The sequence below is a fragment of the Salvia hispanica genome, chromosome 3 (assembly GCF_023119035.1).
Source record: "Salvia hispanica cultivar TCC Black 2014 chromosome 3, UniMelb_Shisp_WGS_1.0, whole genome shotgun sequence".
NCBI lineage: Eukaryota > Viridiplantae > Streptophyta > Magnoliopsida > Lamiales > Lamiaceae > Salvia > Salvia hispanica.
In genome coordinates, this window is record NC_062967.1 from 27,567,600 (window position 1) to 27,590,257 (window position 22,658).

The 22,658-nt window shown below is 36.8% G+C and overlaps 5 protein-coding genes across 8 annotated transcripts; 4 read left to right on the forward strand and 1 right to left on the reverse strand.

Moving 5' to 3' along the window:
- The first annotated feature begins 1,474 nt into the window (after positions 1 to 1,474).
- LOC125211881 (mini zinc finger protein 1-like) lies at positions 1,475 to 2,131 on the forward strand. The gene is made up of 2 exons (XM_048111837.1): positions 1,475 to 1,922; positions 2,046 to 2,131. Exons 1-2 carry the CDS (start codon positions 1,716 to 1,718, stop codon positions 2,064 to 2,066), a joined length of 228 nt encoding a protein of 75 aa, XP_047967794.1. The 5' UTR covers positions 1,475 to 1,715; the 3' UTR covers positions 2,067 to 2,131.
- A 1,685-nt stretch (positions 2,132 to 3,816) lies between these two features.
- On the forward strand, positions 3,817 to 6,767 carry LOC125211878 (probable indole-3-acetic acid-amido synthetase GH3.1). Of its 4 annotated transcripts, none has more exons than XM_048111834.1 (4): positions 3,817 to 3,975; positions 4,464 to 4,809; positions 4,879 to 4,977; positions 5,278 to 6,767. In XM_048111834.1, exons 2-4 carry the CDS (start codon positions 4,538 to 4,540, stop codon positions 6,629 to 6,631), a joined length of 1,725 nt encoding a protein of 574 aa, XP_047967791.1. In that variant the 5' UTR covers positions 3,817 to 3,975; positions 4,464 to 4,537; the 3' UTR covers positions 6,632 to 6,767. The 4 variants fall into 4 exon arrangements, with proteins under 4 accessions (XP_047967791.1, XP_047967790.1, XP_047967788.1 ...); XM_048111833.1 differs by having other exon boundaries at positions 3,819 to 3,975; positions 4,523 to 4,809; positions 4,876 to 4,977; XM_048111831.1 differs by having other exon boundaries at positions 3,820 to 3,975; positions 4,876 to 4,977.
- Positions 6,768 to 8,706: 1,939 nt separating this feature from the next.
- On the forward strand, positions 8,707 to 10,819 carry LOC125211880 (protein BUD31 homolog 2). Its single transcript, XM_048111836.1, has 4 exons — positions 8,707 to 8,861; positions 9,809 to 9,920; positions 10,096 to 10,283; positions 10,498 to 10,819. Exons 2-4 carry the CDS (start codon positions 9,827 to 9,829, stop codon positions 10,651 to 10,653), a joined length of 438 nt encoding a protein of 145 aa, XP_047967793.1. The 5' UTR covers positions 8,707 to 8,861; positions 9,809 to 9,826; the 3' UTR covers positions 10,654 to 10,819.
- Positions 10,820 to 11,841: 1,022 nt separating this feature from the next.
- Positions 11,842 to 17,427, forward strand: LOC125211876 (ABC transporter G family member 39-like). The gene is made up of 18 exons (XM_048111827.1): positions 11,842 to 12,021; positions 12,094 to 12,214; positions 12,373 to 12,461; positions 12,556 to 12,640; positions 12,721 to 13,011; positions 13,080 to 13,170; positions 13,254 to 14,154; positions 14,218 to 14,378; positions 14,448 to 14,551; positions 14,627 to 14,792; positions 14,875 to 15,056; positions 15,137 to 15,469; positions 15,546 to 15,836; positions 15,903 to 15,986; positions 16,064 to 16,197; positions 16,279 to 16,506; positions 16,616 to 17,042; positions 17,134 to 17,427. Exons 1-18 carry the CDS (start codon positions 11,909 to 11,911, stop codon positions 17,401 to 17,403), a joined length of 4,071 nt encoding a protein of 1,356 aa, XP_047967784.1. The 5' UTR covers positions 11,842 to 11,908; the 3' UTR covers positions 17,404 to 17,427.
- Positions 17,428 to 19,629: 2,202 nt separating this feature from the next.
- On the reverse strand, positions 19,630 to 22,051 carry LOC125211879. The gene is made up of 3 exons (XM_048111835.1): positions 21,433 to 22,051; positions 20,370 to 20,514; positions 19,630 to 20,092 (listed from the first exon to the last, which is right to left on the reverse strand). Exons 1-3 carry the CDS (start codon positions 21,883 to 21,885, stop codon positions 19,716 to 19,718), a joined length of 975 nt encoding a protein of 324 aa, XP_047967792.1. The 5' UTR covers positions 21,886 to 22,051; the 3' UTR covers positions 19,630 to 19,715.
- Positions 22,052 to 22,658: the final 607 nt, after the last annotated feature.

The following is a 22,658-nucleotide window of genomic DNA, read 5'->3' on the forward strand; positions in this document are numbered from 1 at the left end:
AAATTAATGGTTCCAAAAAGTTAAAAAAAATATACATAAATCATAAATATATGACCATAATATTATACACTTTCCATATATATGCATCCATATATTTTAATATAATGCATAAATAAACCTATTTTTATACAAATAAATTAGTTTTTGGTTGTACAAAATTTGGTCACATAGATTTATTGATTGCAATAAAGTCTCTTTTTGGTTACTTATTGCGCACTGTTTTGACATCTAAATTATTAATCTTTGTGTACGGACTATTAGATTAAAATAATTTTGATATAAGGCATCTTCGAAACCACCATTATAATTTATGTGTCTACGTTTATTTGCCCTAAAAAGGCACTTTGATGAACATTTTGGTGAGATCTGTCGTTAGTGAAGCAGTCATGATTTTTCCATCGATGTAGTGTCAATTTATAGTGATAAAAACATAATTAATGTCATTCACAATATGTTAACGTCCTAGATAAAAGTATAGAACAAATAATGTATAAATTGTGCATTAGCATATAACTTGATAATAATTTTATGATGCAATTACTATGTTTTAATTATATCTAAGGAAACATCACTCGTTGATTGTACCAATCGACACAAACCTAATATCATGTTGTCGTGTCAATTTATATCATGATGTTGAGTTGATGACCCTATTTTATTGCCTTGTTCAATCAAATCACCGAAACGTGCAAATAAACACAACTTCACTAAGCAAAAAATAATCCAAAGACTACTTCCAAGTGTATTAAAAATGTGTATGACAATTGATTTAGCAAGTATGTATACTATGAGTCTCTATTTCCATCACGAATTTAAAGAAACATTAATATTTTTAAAAATAATCGAAATCTAAGGGTCTGGTCTAGTGGCAAGGGACTGTTCTTCCTTAACCAAATAATTAGGGGATCGATCATTGTCTTTGGGTATGAAGCAGCTTTAAATCCTTAAATCAGTTGTTCCATCCTTCAAGGTTCCTACAAATCAGCACGAAGAGTAGTCACTTGGCACGTCGGTAGATACCCTCGGTCTAATAACAGAAATGGAAGCCCGTTTTTTTCTAGAGATATGAATCTAATACTCCACTAAATCGTTACTCACATTTTAAGAATATAAAACTAATAGTGTTGTTTCTTAAAAATAAAAACTACTGTATTTCCATTTTTGTTCAACCTTTAAAAACATAAACTTTCAATTTTAGAAAGTAGATCATACAATCCACTAACACTACTTCCAATATTTTTTTTCTTCTTGTAACTTACTTTACTCAATTCTCTCTCACTTACCAATTGTGCATTAAAAGTTTCAAAAAATATTATTTTTTAAAGATGAGGTAGTATAAAATGGGATCCAACCATAGTGAAATAATTTCTTAAATCAAAATGGATGTTTAAATAGTGGAGACGAGAGTAGTATAAAATTTAAATAAAAAATGAGAAAAATTGGCAGATGGAAACAATAAATTGGTAATGGAAAAAGGTGGCCATTATTGAAAGCTATCCACCTTTTCACATCGATCTACCAATGCCGGCGAGAAATCAATCAAAATCGGCTGCGCCACCTATCGCAGAGCCTACTGCTCACGCCCAACCACCTTCCTCTAAATCACACCTACCTCCTTCAAACGCCGCTGCATCATTATCCTAATTCACATCACATCGCTCTATCTCTATATCTACGCTCTCGCTTCCCCTCTCCAATACCTTTCCAGATCCAAAATGAATTACCAGCAGCCCAAGGAGAGGAAGCTCAATTCCAAGCTCGACCGCGAGGTCACCTACGAGGAGTGCCGCAAAAACCACGCCGCCAGCATCGGCAAGTACGCCGTCGACGGCTGCTGCGAGTTCATGCCTGCCGGCGAGGACGGCACCGCCGCCGCCTTGAGGTGCGCCGCCTGCAACTGCCACCGGAATTTTCACAAGAAGGTGCGGCGCTGATCGATCGATGTTGATTTGATGTTGAATTTTTCATTCATTCATTGCGAATCGAATAATTGTATAATTGAGATCTCGAGAATTTTGAATTGCTTTATTGTTCATTGTTGTTAGGGTTTTTCGAATTGGGGATGAATCGATTGTACTCGTATGCTTCGCCTTCGCGGATGGAAATTAGGGATTTTTCAATTTTCGATCAATATTTTGCTTATATTTCTGCATGCACGCATGGGGTGAAATTAGATGTTTTCATTTCTAATTGTTTTTTATTTACCAACATTATGAAAATTTCTATGCCATAATTTGTGTTTGCAATTCGAACTCTTTTACCGCGTTACTGTCTAAATTAACGGCTACTTAATATAAAAATTAATTACAAATTTTTATATATGGGTTTGGGTGATTTAAATTTTATTGCACACACTTTTATATATATGTCATTTCATGTAATTTGAACTATAGTGTATTGAGTGCATTTTCTTTAAAAGGATCTGGGGTTTTGATCTGATTTTTAATTTTTTAATATTGAAGTTGAAATTTTGGTTGTGTTATTTTGCCGGAATATCTTTTGATAAGGTGGATTTCTTTTGTAAAGAAATTAGAATGAGTCAATGACATCTTTTTCATATTTTGATGTTGGAAAGTAACATATAGTACTACTTATCTAGCTTGATTTATCATTTTATTCATGTAACTAAATTATTGAAAAAAATGAGCTTTTTTTTATAAAAATTACAAAATTAAAAATATTAATAACAATTTTTAATGTATTATAATGTAATTAAATATAGTATAAAACAAATAAATAACGTTAAACTAAACAATGAGTATATCTTAGTTGATCTGGAACGTACGGAATAAAATGATTTTTCAAATATTTGAGTCAAACTAAGAGACCGGAAAAAGAAGACATTTTTGGATACTTGTGTTGTTGAATAGAAGTGGGTGTCCAAACCTTTCTCACACAACGGAGTTGTCAATCGATTGAGTGAAAATTATCAGATTTTAGAGTGATGATTGATACCAAGCTTGTGTCCTCGGTTCCCAATCATGCATTATTGCATTAGCTCGAGTTTTGCCGTTGTTATTGTTGCTTGTGTTTCTTAGTTACTTTAAGCCGTTGGCGTTGTCTTAGTTATTTTAGGTTGTTGGCGTTGTTTTGCCTTTAATTTTTTAGTTGGGGATATTATTGTATTTTTTTATTTTTTATTTTGCGGTTTGACTTTTAACCATTTATTTCGAGCCTTTGATCGTCGCATGCAAGCTCGAGCCTTTTTCGATAAATATAAAAACATTAAGTATGTAGCATATCAGAATTTTGATATTAGAGTGTGTTGTAATCTTCAATCAAACTTAATCACGAAATCATATACTCCCTCCGTTCCCTCATAGTTGAGGCGAAACTTTTTGGTACGGAGTTTAAGAAATGAATGTTGAGTGTGTTAAATAAATAGATAAAAAAGTAAGAAAGAGAAAAAAGTAGAGAGAATAAAGTAAAAAGTGAATAAAGTAGAGAGAATAAAGTAAGAGAGAGTAAAGTAAGAAAGAGAAAAAAGTTACTAAATGGAAATGACTCAACTATAAGGGAACTTTCCGAAATAGAAAAATGACTCAATTATGAAGGAACTGAGGGAATAGATAAAAGTAGGTATACTCCACAAAAAAATTATTAATTCCTACGTTACATATAAGGATGTAGAAGTAATTTTATTCAATTTTGACTTTTCGGATATTATATACAGTTTGAGTTCAAATCGTTATATTATATAGCTTGAATTTCAATTTTGGTTTTTTATTGATATTTCAATTTGGTTCGATTTTAATCTTCAAAAAATGTAATTTGTTGATTCGATTTTGCTCAAAAAATGAAATGAAAAGGAGTGATGAGGTCATATAAAAAACAAAAACAAAACGATAGCAAATCTTCAAAATGCGTCTTCGATTAAATTTGAAAATCCCATTATATTTCGAAGTCAAGATCAGTATTCTTATCTCATCGCCTCTCAATCTCCTCCAGAGAACTCTGCCATTCCTGAAATTGCTGGTAATGCTTCTTTCCCTCAACTCTACAAGCTCTTTTTAAAGTTCGTGATGAGCTCGAGCTAACCGATTGTTGATATTTGGTGTTTTATTATAGAATTAGTTGGTAGATTTAGGTTCGCTTTGTTTGCCTACATCAATTTTACTGTGGCGATGATCTTCGATGCTTTGATGAAATTTCTCTAGGGTTTCTCTTTCACCGTTTTAAGCCTCATGATTCAGCTGCTTCAAGTTGTTGTTAAGCTGCAATATATTGAGTCACGAAACTCATTTTTTAAATTCATTAAATAATTATCCAAAACGTCACGCATTTAATTTAAATCTGCCAAAATTTTCGACACAGTTGATAGTGACAATAAAACAATGGAGTTTTGAGTTGTAGTGAATTTATAGGCTTTTGCTGTATAAATTCAAAGGAGTTTGATGCTCAATAAATTCATAAGCTTTTGCTGTATAAAATTCAAAGGCGTTTGAAGCTCAGTAAATTTGCAGGCTTTTGCTGTATAAATTCAAAGGAGTTTGAAGCTCAGTAAATTTATAGGCTTTTGCAGTATAATTGAGCAGCTATGGACGATGCAAAAGCGCTTCAATTCATCGAAGAAGTGACTGAGAATGCGGACAAGGTGCAGCAAGCTACATTAGCCGGAATACTATCCGAAAACAGAGAGACTGAATATCTGAAGCGTTTCAATCTCGATGGCGCCACGGATCGGGAGGCGTTCAAGTCAAAAGTTCCGGTGGTAACCTATGAAGATATCCTGCCTTTCATCCGACGAATAGCTGACGGAGATCGCTCCCCGATTTTGACCTCACAACCCGTCTCTGATTTCATCATCAGGTGCTGATGAAATTTGCTTTTCCCCTGCTTGAATTTGTTCTCAGCAATTCTGTTTTGCTTCAACAGCAGCGGAACTTCAGGTGGCGAAGGAAAACTCATTCCAGCCATTAAACAAGATCAGGATATCCGACTAAAGCAATTCTTTCTTGCTCGTGCTATTCTCAACCGGTAATCACACAAATATATAGTACTATACTATAGGAGATGGTTCATTTCAGAACTGATATGTTTCTTTAAAATGAGAACTATATCGGTTCGTTGATACATTTTATATCAGTTTCATGAAACATATTAGTTGCTGAAGTATATTAGTTCGTTGATTCATGAATATTTGTAGGGTTTTGAGATACCAACTGATATAAATGTATCAAGGAACTGATATTATTCTCATTTAACCACTGAAGTGAACCACTCCCTAAATATATATACATTGATTGCATTTTCTTAAGAATTGTTATGACAGAACAGGCACGTGAAGGGGCTGGACGAAGGTAAATCCCTGCACTTCATGTTTATAAAGCCCGAGAGAAGGACGAAGGGTGGGCTCATGGTCCGCTCCGCGATCACCAGGTTATTCAAAGTCGATATAAAAAATATGCCTGCTGATGCAATGAAGTCATCATCAAGCCCGTATGAAGCCGTGTGCTGTGAGGATATATTCCAGAGCATGTATACTCAGATGCTCTGCGGGCTTTATGAGCGGGAACGTATTATCCGAGTCGGGGCCATCTTTGCCTCAGGCCTACTACGGGTCATCAGGTTTCTCCAGCTCAACTGGCGAGAACTAACTCGTGATATCCGGACCGGGTCGCTCGACTCGAGAGTGGATGATCAAGCGATCCGCGGGTGCATGGGCCGGGTGCTGCGGCCCGAACCGGAGCTGGCCAACTTGCTAGCACGGGAATGCGAGAAGGATAACTGGGAAGGGATCATCACTAGGATTTGGCCTAATGCCAAATTTATTGACACGATAGTGACCGGTTCGATGTCACAATATATCCCAACCGTTGATTACTACAGCGGCGGATTGCCGGTGGTCAGCACTGTGTACGTCTCGTCGGAGTGCGCGGTCGGAATTAATTTCGATCCCTTCTGCAATCCTTCCGAAGTCTCCTATACGTTCATGCCACAGGCAGCCTACATGGAGTTCCTGCCTCTTGACGACCCGGAGTTTTCCGAAACGGTGGACATGGTGAACGTTGAGATAGGAAAGGAATACGAGCTCGTCGTCACCACCTACAACGGTCTGTACCGGTACAGAGTTGGCGACATTTTCCGAGTCACCGGGTTCCACAACTCCGCGCCGCAGTTTCGGTTCCTCGCGCGGCGGAACGTCCTGCTCAGCATCGATGCGGATAAAACCGACGAGACCACTCTTCAGGGCGCGGTGGAGAGGGCGTACAAACTGCTCGACGAGTCCAAAGTGGTCGTGGTGGACTACACGAGCTACGCGGACACCACGACGATCCCTGGCCACTATGTGATATTCTGGGAGTTGCTGTTGAAGGATCCGGATGGTTGGCCTAGTGGCGAAGTGGTTGAGCAGTGTTGCCTTGCGATGGAGGAGGCAATGGATTCAGTGTACCGGCGGTGTCGGGTGGTCGACAAGTCGATCGGGCCGTTGGAGATTCGGATTGTGGAGAGGGGGAGTTTTGAAGAGCTGATGGACTATGCTGTGGAGAAGAGGAGTGCTACTTTTAGTCAGTATAAAACGCCCAAGTGTGTGAAGTTGAAGGAAATGGTGGAGCTTCTCAACAAGAGAGTTGTGGCTGCGCATTTTAGCCCAGCTCTTCCACATTGGGCGGCGGAGGAGCGCCTCTGATCTGAATAAATTATTGTGCATTCCCAAAGATGTATGAGAATTTTTTTCTATACCTCTTGTGTAACAATATTTTACTAGTATAATACTTACACTTGTATAGGAACACTTATTTGGTAATCAGAGCTATGTTATACAACTATATATCTTGCTTATATTATTCATTCAGTCCCTTAAGGATAGCAAGTTTTAAAATGATAATACAAGTTTTAAAGCGGGAGAGAAAGAGCAAATATAAGGGAAGTATTATCAGTGAATAGTAAATCTCACATTATTAATAGTATTAGTGAAATATATGAAATATTAAATTGTTATTTGAGTGAATTACAAAAATAGTGTCTGGACTATGCGTTTATCTCGCCATTAGTCTCTGGACTTTCAAAATATCCTCAGACAACCCTGGACTAAGCGTTTATCTCGAAAATGGTCATTTTTCACTGTTTCGGGACGAAAATACCCTTTTAGGGGGTTTTGGGGAGTTTGGGCAATTTGGTCTTTTTATATTTTAAATCTGATATTATTTCAGTCATGTATAAAATCTGATATTATTTCAAAATTATCATTCTTCTTACTTTTTGCCATCCTTCACTTTGTTTTTTTATTTCAATATTAGATTTAATTTTATAAAATTAAATTTTAAATTTCATTTTTTAAATATCAATAAATTTTTTTAATTAAAACTATTAATTCATAGACACTATAAATATTGATTAAAACTATTAATTTTTTTTATTTAATATAATATTTAGCTGAATTGAAGAAATACAGATTAATCATGATGGAAAAATAAGAGCTATTCTATTTAGCATTGGTTCAGTTGTTATAATTGCTTGTGATTAAACATTATGAAGTTGACTAATAATTTGATACTACTAAAATTTGATATAGAAGAATTTTTGTTGAAATTTTCTAATTAATTTTGATTGTTTTCAAATTAAACGAAAATTATATTAGTTTTACATTAGATGCATATTTATCTCAAAATAAATCGTGTTATATGATCTATTTATGATTAAAACTATTAAATATTAATTAAAACTAAGGCATCGTCGTACGTTATTGATTAAATATTAGACACTATCAAATATTGATTAAAACTATTAATTTGTTATTTAATAATAATTTTAATAATTAATAAAAAGTTATTGATATTTAAAAATCAAAATTTAAATTTAAATTTTATAAAATTAAATCTAATATTTAAATAAAGAAATAAAGTGAAGCGTAGTAAAAAGGAAGAAGAATGATAATTTGAAAATAATATCAGATTTAGTACATCACTTAAATAATATCAGATTTAAAATGTTAAAAGTGTAAAAAAGACCAAATTGTCCACTCCCCCCTCCCCCCAAACCCCCAAAAGGGTATTTTCGTCCCGAAACAGTGAAAAATGACCATTTTCGAGATAAACGCTTAGTCCAGGATTGTCTGGGGATATTTTGAAAGTCCAGGGACTAATGGCGAGATAAACGCATAGTTCGGGGACTTTTTTTTTAGTTCACTCTTGTTACTTTTAATAAATTGTAGAGTAATAAGTTATTTAAAAGATTCTAAATTATTACTCCTATTATATAATTTTAAGGTACAGATCAAAATAGAAATACTACTATACTATTTTTAGGAGACACAAAGAGTATTTCTTTACAAGAGACAATGAGCAGCCTTCATTCGGATTTTTTTTATATTTTTCTTGAGTTGAAAACAAAAAATCGGATCGTAGGTTAGAGAATTTTTGGAATTGTATATTCAAAATTCACTAATCTTGATCAAATATCAATCATAATGTATTATGTATATTCTACAGTAGAATTCTAATAGAATATTTATTTAGAAAAAGGGTGTAGCGGGAATCGAACCCGCATTGTTAACTTGGAAGGCTAGGTTTATAGTCTACTTGGATTAAGTTATAACGTCTCTAATTCAAACACTTTTCATTCCTAAACTACTGCATTTAAATTAAAAATCCGTTTAAAAAGTGAGGTATGGACTCATAAAATAAAAATAAAATTAAGATAAAAATAAAAAAGAAAATTAAAACGGATAAATGCTGTTTCAATGAAATTTTAAATTCCGAATATATTTATATCCGTGGTTTACCCTTTTTGTGTCTCTGTGTCTCTGAGCTCTACAATTAGCCATCGGTAGATTTGATAGAGGAATTGAATTTCCGCATACACTTTCTTACAAATCGGAATCCCCTCCGCCGCTGCCACCGTAGATTCTGAAATTGTTGGTAATGTTTTCTTTCCCCTGAACTTTTAAAGCTTTTTATTTGGTTAGGGACCGATTGTTGATATTTGTTGTTGTACAACTGTGTTGTCGGATTAATTGGTAGATTTAGGTTTGATTTGTTGACCTTTATCAATTTTACTGTGGGGATGAGGTTCTATGCTTTGATGAAATTTCTCTAGGGTTTGTTCTTTTGCCGCTTTAAATTTTAAATCTTCATCACATCCAAGTTATCTTATGTTTCAGCTGCTTCGAATTGTTATTAGATGCTCAAACCTACTTTTGCAATTAAACAGAGAGTCTCATGCTTCCTAATAAATACTAACAATTTAAAACTATCAACAATAATGAAGTTATTGAATAGAATCACATAATCAAGAACGGAAGAATGAAATCTGTTTAATGCAAACTCAAAGTACTAACTACACCTAACCATTAAGAACAAGAAAGATTATCAATTATAAGAAGATGAACAAAAGTCCAATGCACAAGATTGCGTTCCACTCTCACAGACTTCTCTCCCACTCTCACAGACTTCTCTCCGTTTCTATCTTATTATCATATGATCAGATTCTATCTCTTTAAATAAGATCTTGATGAATATTCATAGTTGCTCGAGTGACTGCTATTTCATTCCTCAATGTACATGTGTAGAGTTAGTTGATTTTTGCAGCTCCTTTCCAACGCCTGTAACTGACTTTTATAACTGATTTAGCTCAATGGTTGCAGCTTTGTCTTGCTCATCCATTTCTCAACAAATAAGATATGAATGTGGTCTTAGATTGTTTGCTAAATTAGTAAAAAGCCACAAATTTGATATCTAGCTGAGTAAGTGAGATAGATTGGAAAGTTGTTTTGTTGATCATTTGTATGATGAATTTTAGTTCAAATTGCCAACATAGCTATGGATTTCCTAGCTTCTAAGCATAATTTTTCTGATTTGTTCCACAGGATCTTGTTGCAGGAACCATGCCAAAGGTGAAGACAAACCGAGTAAAGATACCAGAGGGGTGGGAGCTGATTGAACCGACTCTTCGTGAACTACAAGCAAAGATGAGAGAAGGTTCTTTGATAGTTTGATTGTTATTGACAATAATCTATTTTATTTGAACATTTGCATTATTCTAATCTTATCTTGTGACTTGGGTGTTAATTGGTTCATATATGTGTCTGCTTGCTGTCTTCTCAAATTGTGTTCTTAGTTTCTTACATCCTTGCCTGTCATTTTTTTGCGGCAGCTGAGAATGACCCACATGATGGTAAAAGGAAATGTGAGGCCCTGTGGCCTATTTTCAAAATAGCCCATCAGAAGAGTAGATATATATATGATCTCTATCACAGGAGGAAGGAAATCTCCAAGGAATTATATGAGTTCTGCTTGGATCAGGGTTATGCAGACCGTAACTTAATCGCAAAGTGGAAAAAGGTATGCCCTTATTCAAGATTTTCTACAATGATAATGCAAGTCCTCTTTGTTTCTGTTAGTGCACACTAGATTTGGAAATCTTTGTTTGAGGAAGTAACATACAAGACTGATTGTTGTATCAAATAAGTATAATGTTAAAAACGAAGATTACTATAATGCACATTACAATATTACATACTCTTACAAATTCTCATGATAATTGTTTTGATGGCAGCCTGGTTATGAAAGGCTTTGTTGCCTGAGGTGCATGCAGCCTCGAGACCATAACTTTCAAACTACTTGCGTCTGCCGAGTCCCAAAGCACTTACGTGAGGAAAAGGTTATTGAATGTGTGCACTGTGGCTGTAATGGCTGTGCAAGCGGGGATTAAGGACTGCAGAGCCAAAACTGAATCAACGAGCACAACTCATTTGTACTGAAGTTTTCAGGCACAGCATTTCTAAACTCTTGTTTATGCTTAAACTTGAAAACATGTTCACTTTTTCTGTTTTCATTTGACATTGTGGCGATGTAATGAAAGTATATTATCTGATTAATGTCAACTATGTTAGCATAAAACCTTTCATAATCATTCAATTTTCTGCAAAAACTCACTTTTCGGAATCCATCTTCTCCAGCTTTTCTTTCCAATATAGGTCTTCATCGTAGTGATAATCCTCGATCTCCAACTTTTAAAATCCAATCCATCAAACTTCTTGATCCTCGATCTTTCCATTGCCTATCGTCGTGATTGGTTACCTAGTTCGTATCCACATGACTTATTTTATCGGAGATTGTCCAATAAAAATACACTCCTACACTCTACAATTGCAAGTAATAAAGGGGATATTTTATGAGAAAAATCCTAGTAAACAGAATTCTACTTTGACTAGAATTCCTCTTAGCCATGAGTTCTAATTGCACAGCATAATTTGTTTCTAGCTCATGACTAAGATATATTCTGCAAAGTTGTTTTCTTCACAAAATTCTTTGAATGTGGCCAATGATCAACCTCAAGATAGTGCGCATTTCTCTTCCTTCTAGAAGTCAAGACTAATACGACTAAAATACGATTGGAATGTTTAGTCTTGCATAATATGCTAGAAATATGGGGATTATCGCTAGCCATGTATAAGTGGTATTGCAATCGAAGAAAATTCTAATTATTACTGCAATCAAAGAAAAGGAATAGTAACATGCAAATTACAATGAAAACAATAAAACAACTCTAACTATAAGTCGAGTTGAAGAAACCTTTTTTCCTCAATACAAACAGTTCCGTCCTATTATGTAGTAACCTTCAAATCTGTTAGGCATCGACGAACTTGCCAAAGTTCCAAGAATCACACAAACAATTTTCCTATAAATTCTAAGGGATATGCAAACAACAAGAGACAAACTTTAAGAAGTGTATTTTCTTTTTGTAAGACTGGCGTCGTTAGACATGGAAGGTCTATGGTCTATTATTTCCAATAGAATCTTTAAAAATGAAGGATTAAAAGTCAATTTAATTTGGAAAATTGTGTAAATGGCTGATGTGAGTGGTGTGGAAAACACTTATTCAAACCACCAACCGTCAACGGCAAAGCATTTCCATTACTAATACCATCATCACCACACTACTTTTCTTTCTCACCAAAACCAAAATGGCTGCCGGGAAAGAAACCATCGACGAGCTCCGGCATGCCCTTCTCCACGCCATCGACAATGAGCACAAGCACGAGCAGCTCCTACGCTGCCAGAGGAGCCGCTTAGACAGGTCTTCATTTCAACTCTCACTCTATGTTTTTTGCTGTGTGAATTCTTGGTTTTATTGGATTTGGTTTTGCAGAGTGGGGATTGAAATGCCGAAGATAGAGATAAGGTTCGAGCATTTAGCAGTGGAGGGAGATGTTCATGTTGGAAGCAGAGCTCTTCCCACTTTGATCAACTCTACAATCAATTTCATTGAGGTTTTAATGATTTGAATTAGAAAGTTTGTTTCTTTACTTTTTCTTTAGAGAAGTTCATTAGCAATCTCTCTCAGAGTGTTCTTGGACTAATGAAGTTAGAAAGTTTGTTTCTTTACTTTTCTTTAGAGAAGTTCATTAGCAATCTCTCTCTCTCTCAGAGTGTTCTTGGACTAATGAAGTTTGCTTCTTCGAAGATGAGAAAGATGCCGATACTCAAAGATGCCAATGGAATCATTAGACCATCAAGGTTTTTTTGTTCTGTTATTTAAAAAGTTACAATCTTTCTCCATTTTTTGTTTCACATGAAATTGATTCTGTATTGAGAGTTGATTTGTATTTAGGATGACTCTGCTTTTGGGGCCTCCCGGTGCCGGAAAAACTACTTTCCTGCTTTCACTTGCTGGGAAGCTTGATCACAATTTGAGGGTATGTATATGTATCCATTGTATTCAAATTTGCATCATAAATGGTGGTGTGGCTTTGTATGTTTACTCGTAGTTATGCAGAAATCAGGGAAGATCACGTATTGTGGGCACGAGTTGAGTGAATTCGTACCTCAGAAGACATGTGCTTATATCAGCCAGCATGATCTTCATCATGGGGAGATGACTGTGAGGGAGACTCTTGACTTCTCCGCTTGTTGCTTGGGCGCTGGCTCGCGGCATGACATGCTGGCAGAGCTCTCGAGGCGTGAGAAGGAGGCCGGAATCGAACCTGATCTTGAACTTGATGCAATCATGAAGGCCACATCCATCCCTGGCAAGAAAGCCAGTTTGATCACAGATTATGCACTCAAGGTTTGTTTCCTCAAAAAAAGATTGTATTTTTATCTCTCAAGAATGTGGATTTTGACTTCAGACAACAGATACTTGGCTTGGATATATGCTCGGATACTCTGGTTGGCGATGACATGAGGAGAGGCATCTCGGGAGGGCAAAAGAAACGCTTAACGACTGGTAAGTACGTGCTTTGAAAGATGCACAGTGACTTAATTCTTGAATTTTTTCTGTTCAAATTGTGATTTGCTCGTTCATGGCAGGGGAAATGCTCGTTGGTCCGACAAAAGCCTTTCTCATGGATGAAATATCGACCGGTTTGGACAGCTCCACCACTTTTCAGATCGTGAACTACATGAGGCAGATTGTGCATATAATGGATGTAACCATGGTCATCTCTCTGCTGCAGCCAGCCCCGGAGACCTACAATCTGTTCGATGACGTTATCTTATTATCAGAAGGCCATCTTGTCTACCAAGGTCCACGGGAGGCTGTCCTCGACTTCTTTCACCACATGGGGTTTAAATGCCCGGAACGAAAAGGAGAAGCTGATTTTCTTCAAGAAGTGACATCAAAGAAGGATCAAGAGCAATACTGGTACATGACAAACCAACCCTATAAATACATCTCACCTTCGGATTTCGCAGAGGCTTTCAGCTCCTTCCACGTAGGCCAACGTCTCACTGAAGAGCTCAGCGTTCCGTACAATAAATCCAGAGCTCACCCTGCAGCTTTAGTTAAGGAGAAGTACGGTTTACCCCCTTGGGAGCTTTTCTGCGCTTGCTTTTCAAGGGAATGGCTGCTGATGAAACGTAACTCGTTCATTTACATATTCAAGACCGCGCAGATCACAGTCATGTCGTTGATAGCACTGTCGGTTTTCTTCAGAACAGAGATGCCGTATGGGAGGTTGACGGATGGAGGGAAATATTTTGGTGCATTGTTTTTCAGCCTTCTGAATCTGATGTTCAATGGTGTGGCTGAGCTTGCACTGACGGTTATTAGGCTGCCGGTGTTTTTTAAGCAGAGAGATTTCTACTTATATCCGGCTTGGGCGTTTTGTCTCCCAATTTGGATACTGAGAATCCCCCTTTCTGTCATGGAATCGACGATATGGATCGTCCTTACATACTACACCATAGGATTTGCTCCTCCTGCTGGAAGGTAAGACGTACTTTTCGTTTACGTGTGAAGTGTCACATACTGATTTTTGGTGAAATTGCTTAGGTTTTTCGGGCAATTTTTGACATTCTTCAGCATAAACCAGATGGCTCTTGGTCTGTTCCGGTTCATTGCTGCACTAGGAAGAACTCAGGTCGTTGCACACACGTTAGGAACGTTTAGTTTGTTTGTGATCTTCATCCTTGGGGGTTTTATCGTGTCCAAAAGTAAGTTTTGATGAGTCTTATCTATCCCTTTTAGAGTATGTTACGTATAAATTTCTTTCTCGATGGCAGATGACCTCGAGCCTTGGCTGAAATGGACGTATTACATTTCTCCGTTGAGCTATGGACAGAATGCCATTGTCATGAATGAGTTTCTTGACAAGAGATGGAGCAATGTGAGTTTTTTGTTTTACATTATTTCATTTAATGATCACGAGTTGAGCCTTATTCGTCTCTTTTTTCTGGTGCAGCCTAATACAGACCCTCGGTTCAATGAATCTACGGTTGGAGAAGTCCTCCTTCACTCGAGGGGCTTCTTCACAGAGGAGCGTTGGTTTTGGATTTGCTGTTTTGCACTTCTAGCATTTTCGGTTCTGTTTAACATCTTGTTTATCGTGGCACTGACTTTCTTGAAACGTAAGTCCTGTTCTGTTGATTCTATTGCTACCACTCTGTGTTGGGAGAGAGAGTTTGAATGCACTCTGGCTAATGTTTTCAGCTCTAGGAGATTCCAGCGCTTTAACACAGAATGATGATGATGACGACGAAGATGACAGAAAAACGAAGGAAAATTCATCCTCATATGGAATTTCTAGTACACATGAAAAGGGATTGATTCTGCCTTTCAAGCCGCTATCACTCGTGTTTGATCATGTCTATTACTATGTAGACGTGCCGGCTGTAAGTAGCATCGATATATTCTTTGCTGTTTTGTGTAGTACTTTGGTAACACATGTTGAGTTTTGTAATTTTGTTAAAAGGAAATGAAAGCTCAAGGCGTTGGAGGTGATCGTCTCCAACTGCTACGAGACGTGAGTGGAGCATTCAGGCCGGGAGTGCTAACAGCAATCGTTGGCTTCAGTGGCGCTGGAAAGACGACCTTAATGGACGTCTTAGCAGGAAGAAAGACCAGTGGATACATTGAGGGAAGCATCACCATTTCCGGCTTCCAAAAAAACCAAGAAACATTCGCGCGGATCAGTGGCTACTGTGAGCAGAACGACATCCATTCGCCTCATGTCACAGTCTACGAATCTGTTCTATACTCTGCCTGGCTGCGCCTCCCTGCACAAGTCAAGAAAGACACTCGAGAGGTTGGTTGTCTGTGCGTTCATGTCTCTTTACCATACTAGTACATTATAATCGTACGATCTTTCTTGTTTCGTACAGATGTTTGTTGAAGAAGTGATGAAGTTGGTTGAGCTTAACCCCATAAGAAACTCCATAGTGGGGCTTCCCGCGGTTTATGGCCTTTCGACTGAGCAAAGGAAGAGGCTGACAATCGCTGTGGAGCTCGTTGCCAACCCTTCCATCATCTTCATGGATGAACCAACTTCTGGCCTTGACGCGAGGGCTGCTGCCATTGTTATGCGCACTGTCAGGAACACTGTCGACACAGGAAGAACCGTCGTCTGCACAATCCACCAGCCAAGCATAGATATATTTGAAGCCTTTGATGAAGTAGGCCACTTTTTTCCATTTCACTAGTTTATGTCAAAACTTGCCTAATATTCGACGTTGCTGCAGTTACTCTTGATGGCTCAAGGAGGGAGAATCGTTTACGGAGGCGAACTTGGTAGCCGATCTAACAAGATGATACAATACTTTGAAGTGAGTACTTGCATTTCATATTCCATCACATAAACATGATTTTCATTGAAGATTCACTCATGTTTATTATGTGGCAGAATATTCGCGGGGTTCCTAAAATCGAAGACGGATGCAATCCAGCAACATGGATGTTGGATATCAGCACTCCAGCAGCAGAGCAGCAAATTGGAGTTGATTTTGCAGAAATTTACTCAAAATCCTCCCTTTATCAGTCAGTAGCATATCAGCTTCATCTTTTGTTTGCATATATCCGTTTCCAACGTCTCGTTTTCGTCTTCGTTTACTTTGTCAGGAGTAATCAAGAACTCATACAAGAGCTCAGTAGCCCCCCACCAGGCTCCAAAGACCTCTACTTTCCTACAAAGTACTCTCTCTCATTTCTTGATCAATGCAAAGCTTGTTTCTGGAAGCACTACTTGTCGTATTGGAGGAATCCCGAGTACAACGCCATCCGGTTCCTCATGACCCTCTTGATTGGCCTCGTATTCGGCCTAATCTTCTGGAACAAGGGGCAAAAGATGTAAGTCCATACCTCAAACATAGTTTTTAAGGCAGTTCTTGAAATGAGTTAAGTAGTGTCAATATTAGACATTGTTATGTCTAAAACATCGCGAAAATTCTGTCGACAGAAAGAAACAGCAGGATCTTCAGAATCTCCTCGGAGCAATCTACGCTGCTGTGCTATTCCTAGGCAGCACCAATGGGATCAGTGTGCTTGATGTTGTCTGCATCGAGAGGACTGTTCTGTATCGCGAAATGGCAGCTGGGATGCACTCGGCTTTCCCTTATGCGTTCGCGCAGGTGGCAATCGAGACAGTGTATGTTGCAATACAGACAATAGCATACACTCTTCTCATCTACTCAATGATTGGATTCCAATGGACTATTGCCAAATTCCTCCTCTTCTACTACTTCATCTTCACATCCTTCCTCTACTTCACTCTGTTCGGGATGATGTTCATCGCCCTCACCCCAGGCCTTCAAGTGGGCGCCATCGTTTCATCGTTCTTCCACAGCCTGTGGAACTTGTTCTCCGGCTTCCTCCTCGCCCGGACGGTGAGTCATTGCAAGGATTCTATACTATGGTAAAAGAATGTTTGTGCGACAAAAAAATGATTTGATTTTTTTTTTTTTGGGTTTTGGACAGCAAATTCCTATGTGGTGGAGGTGGTATTACTGGGGTTCACCAGTGGCTTGGACAATTTATGGGATTGTGGCTTCACAATTTGGTGATTTGGATTGTGAGATTGAGGTGCCTGGAGTTAGTTATGTGACAGTTAAGACATTCATCAAACAAAACTTAGGTTTTGATCATGATTTTCTGCCTATTGTTGTTTTTATGCACTTGGTTTTTATCTTGCTCTTTGTGCTTATCTTTGGATTTGGCATCAAGTGTTTGAACTACCAAAAGAGATGAATAGATATTGTAATATTCTAATTAGTCCTGTACTCCTGTTTGTGTTTGATTTTTTTTGTAATATTATTGTTTAGGTATAGACATTTTGTGTTAAGAACAAAAATGAAAGTGTCCTAGCCACAAGCTCATTACTATCTAGAGTCATGGCAACCACCTTTGTCATGTCACAAGATGGTTTTTGGAAAATACAAAACATAAGGGGATTTGTATGTCAATTCATAAACTTTTGTCGAGTTCTGGTTTTGCATACCTGATCCAAAGTCTGTCTACTTTAAATTACCAAACTATTGATTTGTTCTGATTTTGCAACCAATCAAGAATTCAGCGTTGATATCGTTTGATAACTTACTTACATCGTACTATCGAACATCATGTTGTAGGCCGCAAAACAACGTGGAATTATACAAAATTGAATAATTTCATTTGTTGTACTTCATTCCATCTCTTTCTCATTTTCTCCTGCCATTTCATCCTTTTCAAATAGAATCTAGTATACCTCAAACATTAAATTATTTAGTTTAGTGTAATACACCGTCATCTTGCATCTGAAAGTGTGACTTTGTTTTGGATAACATCTGATAGCGTCACGTAGGTAAGTGATCATTCATCTAGTTATGCCATCGACGAAATCTTAATAACTTCCAAAATTAGAATAAATCAATAGTTTGTTAGTAAAATTGGAAAAAAAATCAATATTTCAGTAATTACAATTAGATTTTAAAGCTAGCTTAGTATGCTAACTAGAATCTGGCAAAAATTCATAAATTTATAGTTGTTCGGAACCATTAAACCATTTCGACGAGGAAACATTTCTTAAAATATGTTCTTCAATTCATTCGAGATATAAGTAAAACTCATTATTTTTTAGAAAAGGATCACTAATGATTCTCAATCTGAAACCCCCTCCATGATGAGTCGAACCCCTAACCTATTAGGTAGAGGGAAATCGTGTTATCAAGTGAGCTCCAGTTCAACTAAGTAAAACTCAAATTGAAGACCAACAAGGCGTCGATTTCCTTTTATGGTAGGTATGTTTTTATTTATTTTTGTTTCTAAATAATAATAATTCTACCAACAGCCGCGTTCACAAGTTGGGGCCCACAATAATATGGCCCGGCCCGGCCCAAATACTCTTTATTAGTACAGGTGTACAAACTATAAAGGCCCACCAATATTAATGGGAAGCAAACGCAATAGTTTGAAAAAAAACAGACATTTAATTTGGCAATGCATACAAACAAATTAAAAATGGTGGGTGAGGATCACAATCTTATAAGTCGATATTCTGTCACATCAATAAATATTTGCTGACAGTGTATGGTTTCATTTGAATTAAAGTAAGTTACTGTGAAAGTGGAGTTTATGTGAAGTGGCCTTTTCACGCATGCATGCAGATACTCGTATATACTAGTAGCATAGTATTAATTTGTAGGAGCAGGATATAAATTAATTAATTAATTACTAATTTGTAATGATACTAGCATATTAATTAATTAATCATTGGGTGATTTTCTCCCGTTTTAAGTTTAGTTTAGTTTGTTTTACTGAAAATGAAGTAGGATATAATTATAAATTATAGTAATAAAATGAAATCAAATTTTTGGAATTAGAAACCCATCTTAATCATATCAGTTAATTTGTAGAAAATTTTATTGTAGTATTAGCTTGGATTTATGTTTTCAAACGTGTACTTTCTTTCTCTTTCAATCATGTCAAGATAATTTGATTTAAATTTGTTGCAATTTTGTTGCATTAAATTGGATTGTGTACTCAAATGTGTACTTCGTGTGTGTTTTCATATGTACATGCATGCATGTATCTTCACAGAAAATATCATGTAGTAGTACTACTTACTAAATTTGAAATTAGAATATTTTCTTTCGTGGTGATTCAAATTTCCAGAGATATTATTTTGAAAGTACTGTAACATGAATTGTGCTTCATTATCAGTGTTAAAATAAGAAATTTTTGGAAGTAATTTTATGTTGAGCAAAATTTATGTTGTATAAATTTTATTATAGCAAACGAGAGTAACCATAAGCAAACAAAAAAGTCATGCAAGTTGCATTTCATAGTACATATAGTATATGTCATAAAAAGAAAAGAATTGAAAAATATCCAAAACCAAAAAGGCCTAGAACAATAACTCAATTATTAACTTAGCTTGAACTATGAGACAACTTAGCACAGAATTAATTTCAAAAATCTGTTCCTCAAAGACCAAAATCATGGAAGATGAATTTAATATCACCACCAAATCCCAATTAATCCATTGATCCACAAAAATCATACTAATAATTACAAGAAGGATTCTAAGATTCTAAACTATGTGGTGGATCCATACATAAGCATTGTTCAATCAATTCCTCAAAGATTGCTAGTTCCAGTTCAGCCGCCGTCTCCTCCACCTCCGCCTTTGTCTTGAACTCGACCTCCATCATCGTATCTAAGGCGTCTCGCCACCAATGGCCCATAAATACCTTGCTTTTGTCGCCGCCTATTGCCCTCTTCATGCGACTCTCTTTCAGACTGGATGATGGACGCTGTTTTCTGCGCACTAACAACTGCTCGAATTCTATGTCGTGTTCTTCCTCAGAAGCCTCTAGTAACTTCTGCTCGAGGTCCACTTGGTCTAGTGCAGCAAGTTTTTCGAATCTTTCAAGTCTCTCTAGAAGTTGTTTTCTAGCTCCTGCATAATAAAAATCACAAAATTCAATTTAGTAACGCAATGCATTTAAATTAATACTAACATATATTTATGTTGAATTATTTTAGAATGAATATAAATGGTGATGATGAGTTCCCATTAATGATTTCAGGAAAATGAGAGTGATAGAAAGCAAATACTATGATGCAAAGATAAGTCTTCCACCTAATTTTGGGGGCAATGAATTAAAAACCTTATCTTTAAAAAGAGACAATAATTGCTTCACATAATTGTGTTTGTGTGTAAAATTTGTACTAACGTTCGATATTCGCATAGGCGGGCTCGAGATCATCGTACTCGTCTTCATCATCTCCAGCTAGATTGGGATGCTCCTCGTCTCCGTAGGGAGAGTCTAACACACACACTGGACTACATTGCTCCTCCTCCTCTCCCACAACGCCCTCCTGTCAAATTCGACGAATAAGCACTTATTAAAATAATGGGAAAAAGTTTAGTTTAATCGACAACATTCTAAAATGGTGGTTAGAATAAACACAATTATTATTGCAATCCAAGAAAGAAATACAATAATTAATCAAGATTTGTCCTTTTGGAATGGAATTTATATGAGGAGACAAAAGTTAGAAGAAAGAGAGAATTTTGGTGGGAGGAATTGATCTATATAGATATGCTGATGCAAATAAAAAAACAAAAAGGATATGATTAATTAACCCCAAAATTATTGATTCGAGATTATTTTAACAAAAGCTTGAGGGTATAATCGACATTTAAACTCGACAACCTGAACACCAACAACTCATTGCACACGCCGACAGTAGAAGCAAAGTACAACAACATAATTAACAACCCCTTAAAATGATTCTAAATATTAAATAACTATCCTAACCTTTTTAATAACTCATTAATTAACCTCAATTATTATTAATCACAATCTCAGACTTATTGATACGTACCAAACAAGGGAACTCGTTCCAAAAAATTTTACAAACCATATGGAAAAAATGAATTCCTCGAAACTGACTGATTTTTCAGTTAAAATAGCTCGAATTATCATTAGTTTATACGTGCCAAAAAAAGAGAATCAAGCAACAATTTGCGACCGAACATACGAACACATGCAAAAGACTAGTCTATCAAAAGGATTTAACATTTGGTACAACAAACTATCTTACTATTCATGATTAATTAATTTGATAAATCTTTTTTCACAATGAATGTCACAACTAATATTCACGTAAAAATAAAAATTTTTTTGGCACAACATAGAAGTTAATAAAGTAAAATTTCAATGCAATCATTTCATCATTATTACTCACAAAATAACCAAACAAAAAAAAAAGATGCGACAAATTCAACCAAACCTGTTTTACGCGGCGAATCGGAGAAGCGTCAAAATCCGGCGTGCGGCGGCCGGAGACAGGAGAAAATCCGAAATGACTCATCGCGCTGGAGGCGGAGCGACCATCATCTCTCCGCAATCGGCCACACGAGCACGGAATTCGAATTTCCCTCCCTTTCAATTCACAATTCCCCTCGCCTCTCCTCCGATGCTTCAGTATCCTCAAAATCGACCCAAACAGACTCACTCCGCCGCTCGATTTCCTCTGTTTCTGTATCCTCGCCGCGGCCTCCGCCAGCGCGGCGGCGGTCGTCTCCGGTATGGGGAGAAATGCGCGGGATTCCGGCGGAGAGGAATTGCGGAGGTGAGCGCGAGAGCAGGAGGAGCGATTGTGGTCGGAGAGGTAGGTTTTGAGGCGGAACGGCTCCTGATGCTGCTGCAGTAGCTCATGCAGGATCGGATGCTTGTGATCCATCGTCGATGGCGGAATTGGGGGTTTTTGGTGGTGTGAATTGAGGAATTGAAATTTGTCGAATTTGATGCAGATTTCGGTTTTAAAGGCTCAGAAAAGAGTGAAGGGAGCGCAGCAAGCATTAGCAACGGCGTGGGGACGGTGACAGATGTGTGAGACAGAGATATAGAGATAGACACAGAGATATAGAGATAGAGAGGTCAAACCATAATTATACAAATCTGAGGATTAAAAAGTCCAGGCAATTTATATAAATAAATAAATTACATTTACTATTTTAAGCTTCAAATATTATATTATGGTAAATAAAAGTATGAATCCTACTTTTATATACTGAATGAAACGTGACACCTAGTTATGATTTTTCATAAAAGTGAAAATGGAGCCTTGTTGTTGGACGGATTGAAGCGACAAAAAAAGACTTCAATTGCGGGACGAAGAAAGTGCTTGTAATTAATTTTGGTTGTTGTCGAGATAAAGGTATTATCCCTGCCGAATTAATGGCTTTTACCATAATTAACATCTGCAAATATTTGAAATTTGAGTTATTGTATTTTGCTAAAGATTGGTGTTTTAATGTTTTTGGACACTTTGCATGCCAATCTGGGGTGGCTTGAGAAGTTGATGAGCTCAGGCGTTTTGGATTATAAAAAAGTAAGTCTATCTAGTAATGAAAATGTGCTTATTTTTTAAACAAGCCCAATTAATAGTTTGACTAAATTGTGAGTTATACTATTTCAGCCTATGTTTTGACTTTTGAGTTGTCACGAATAGGC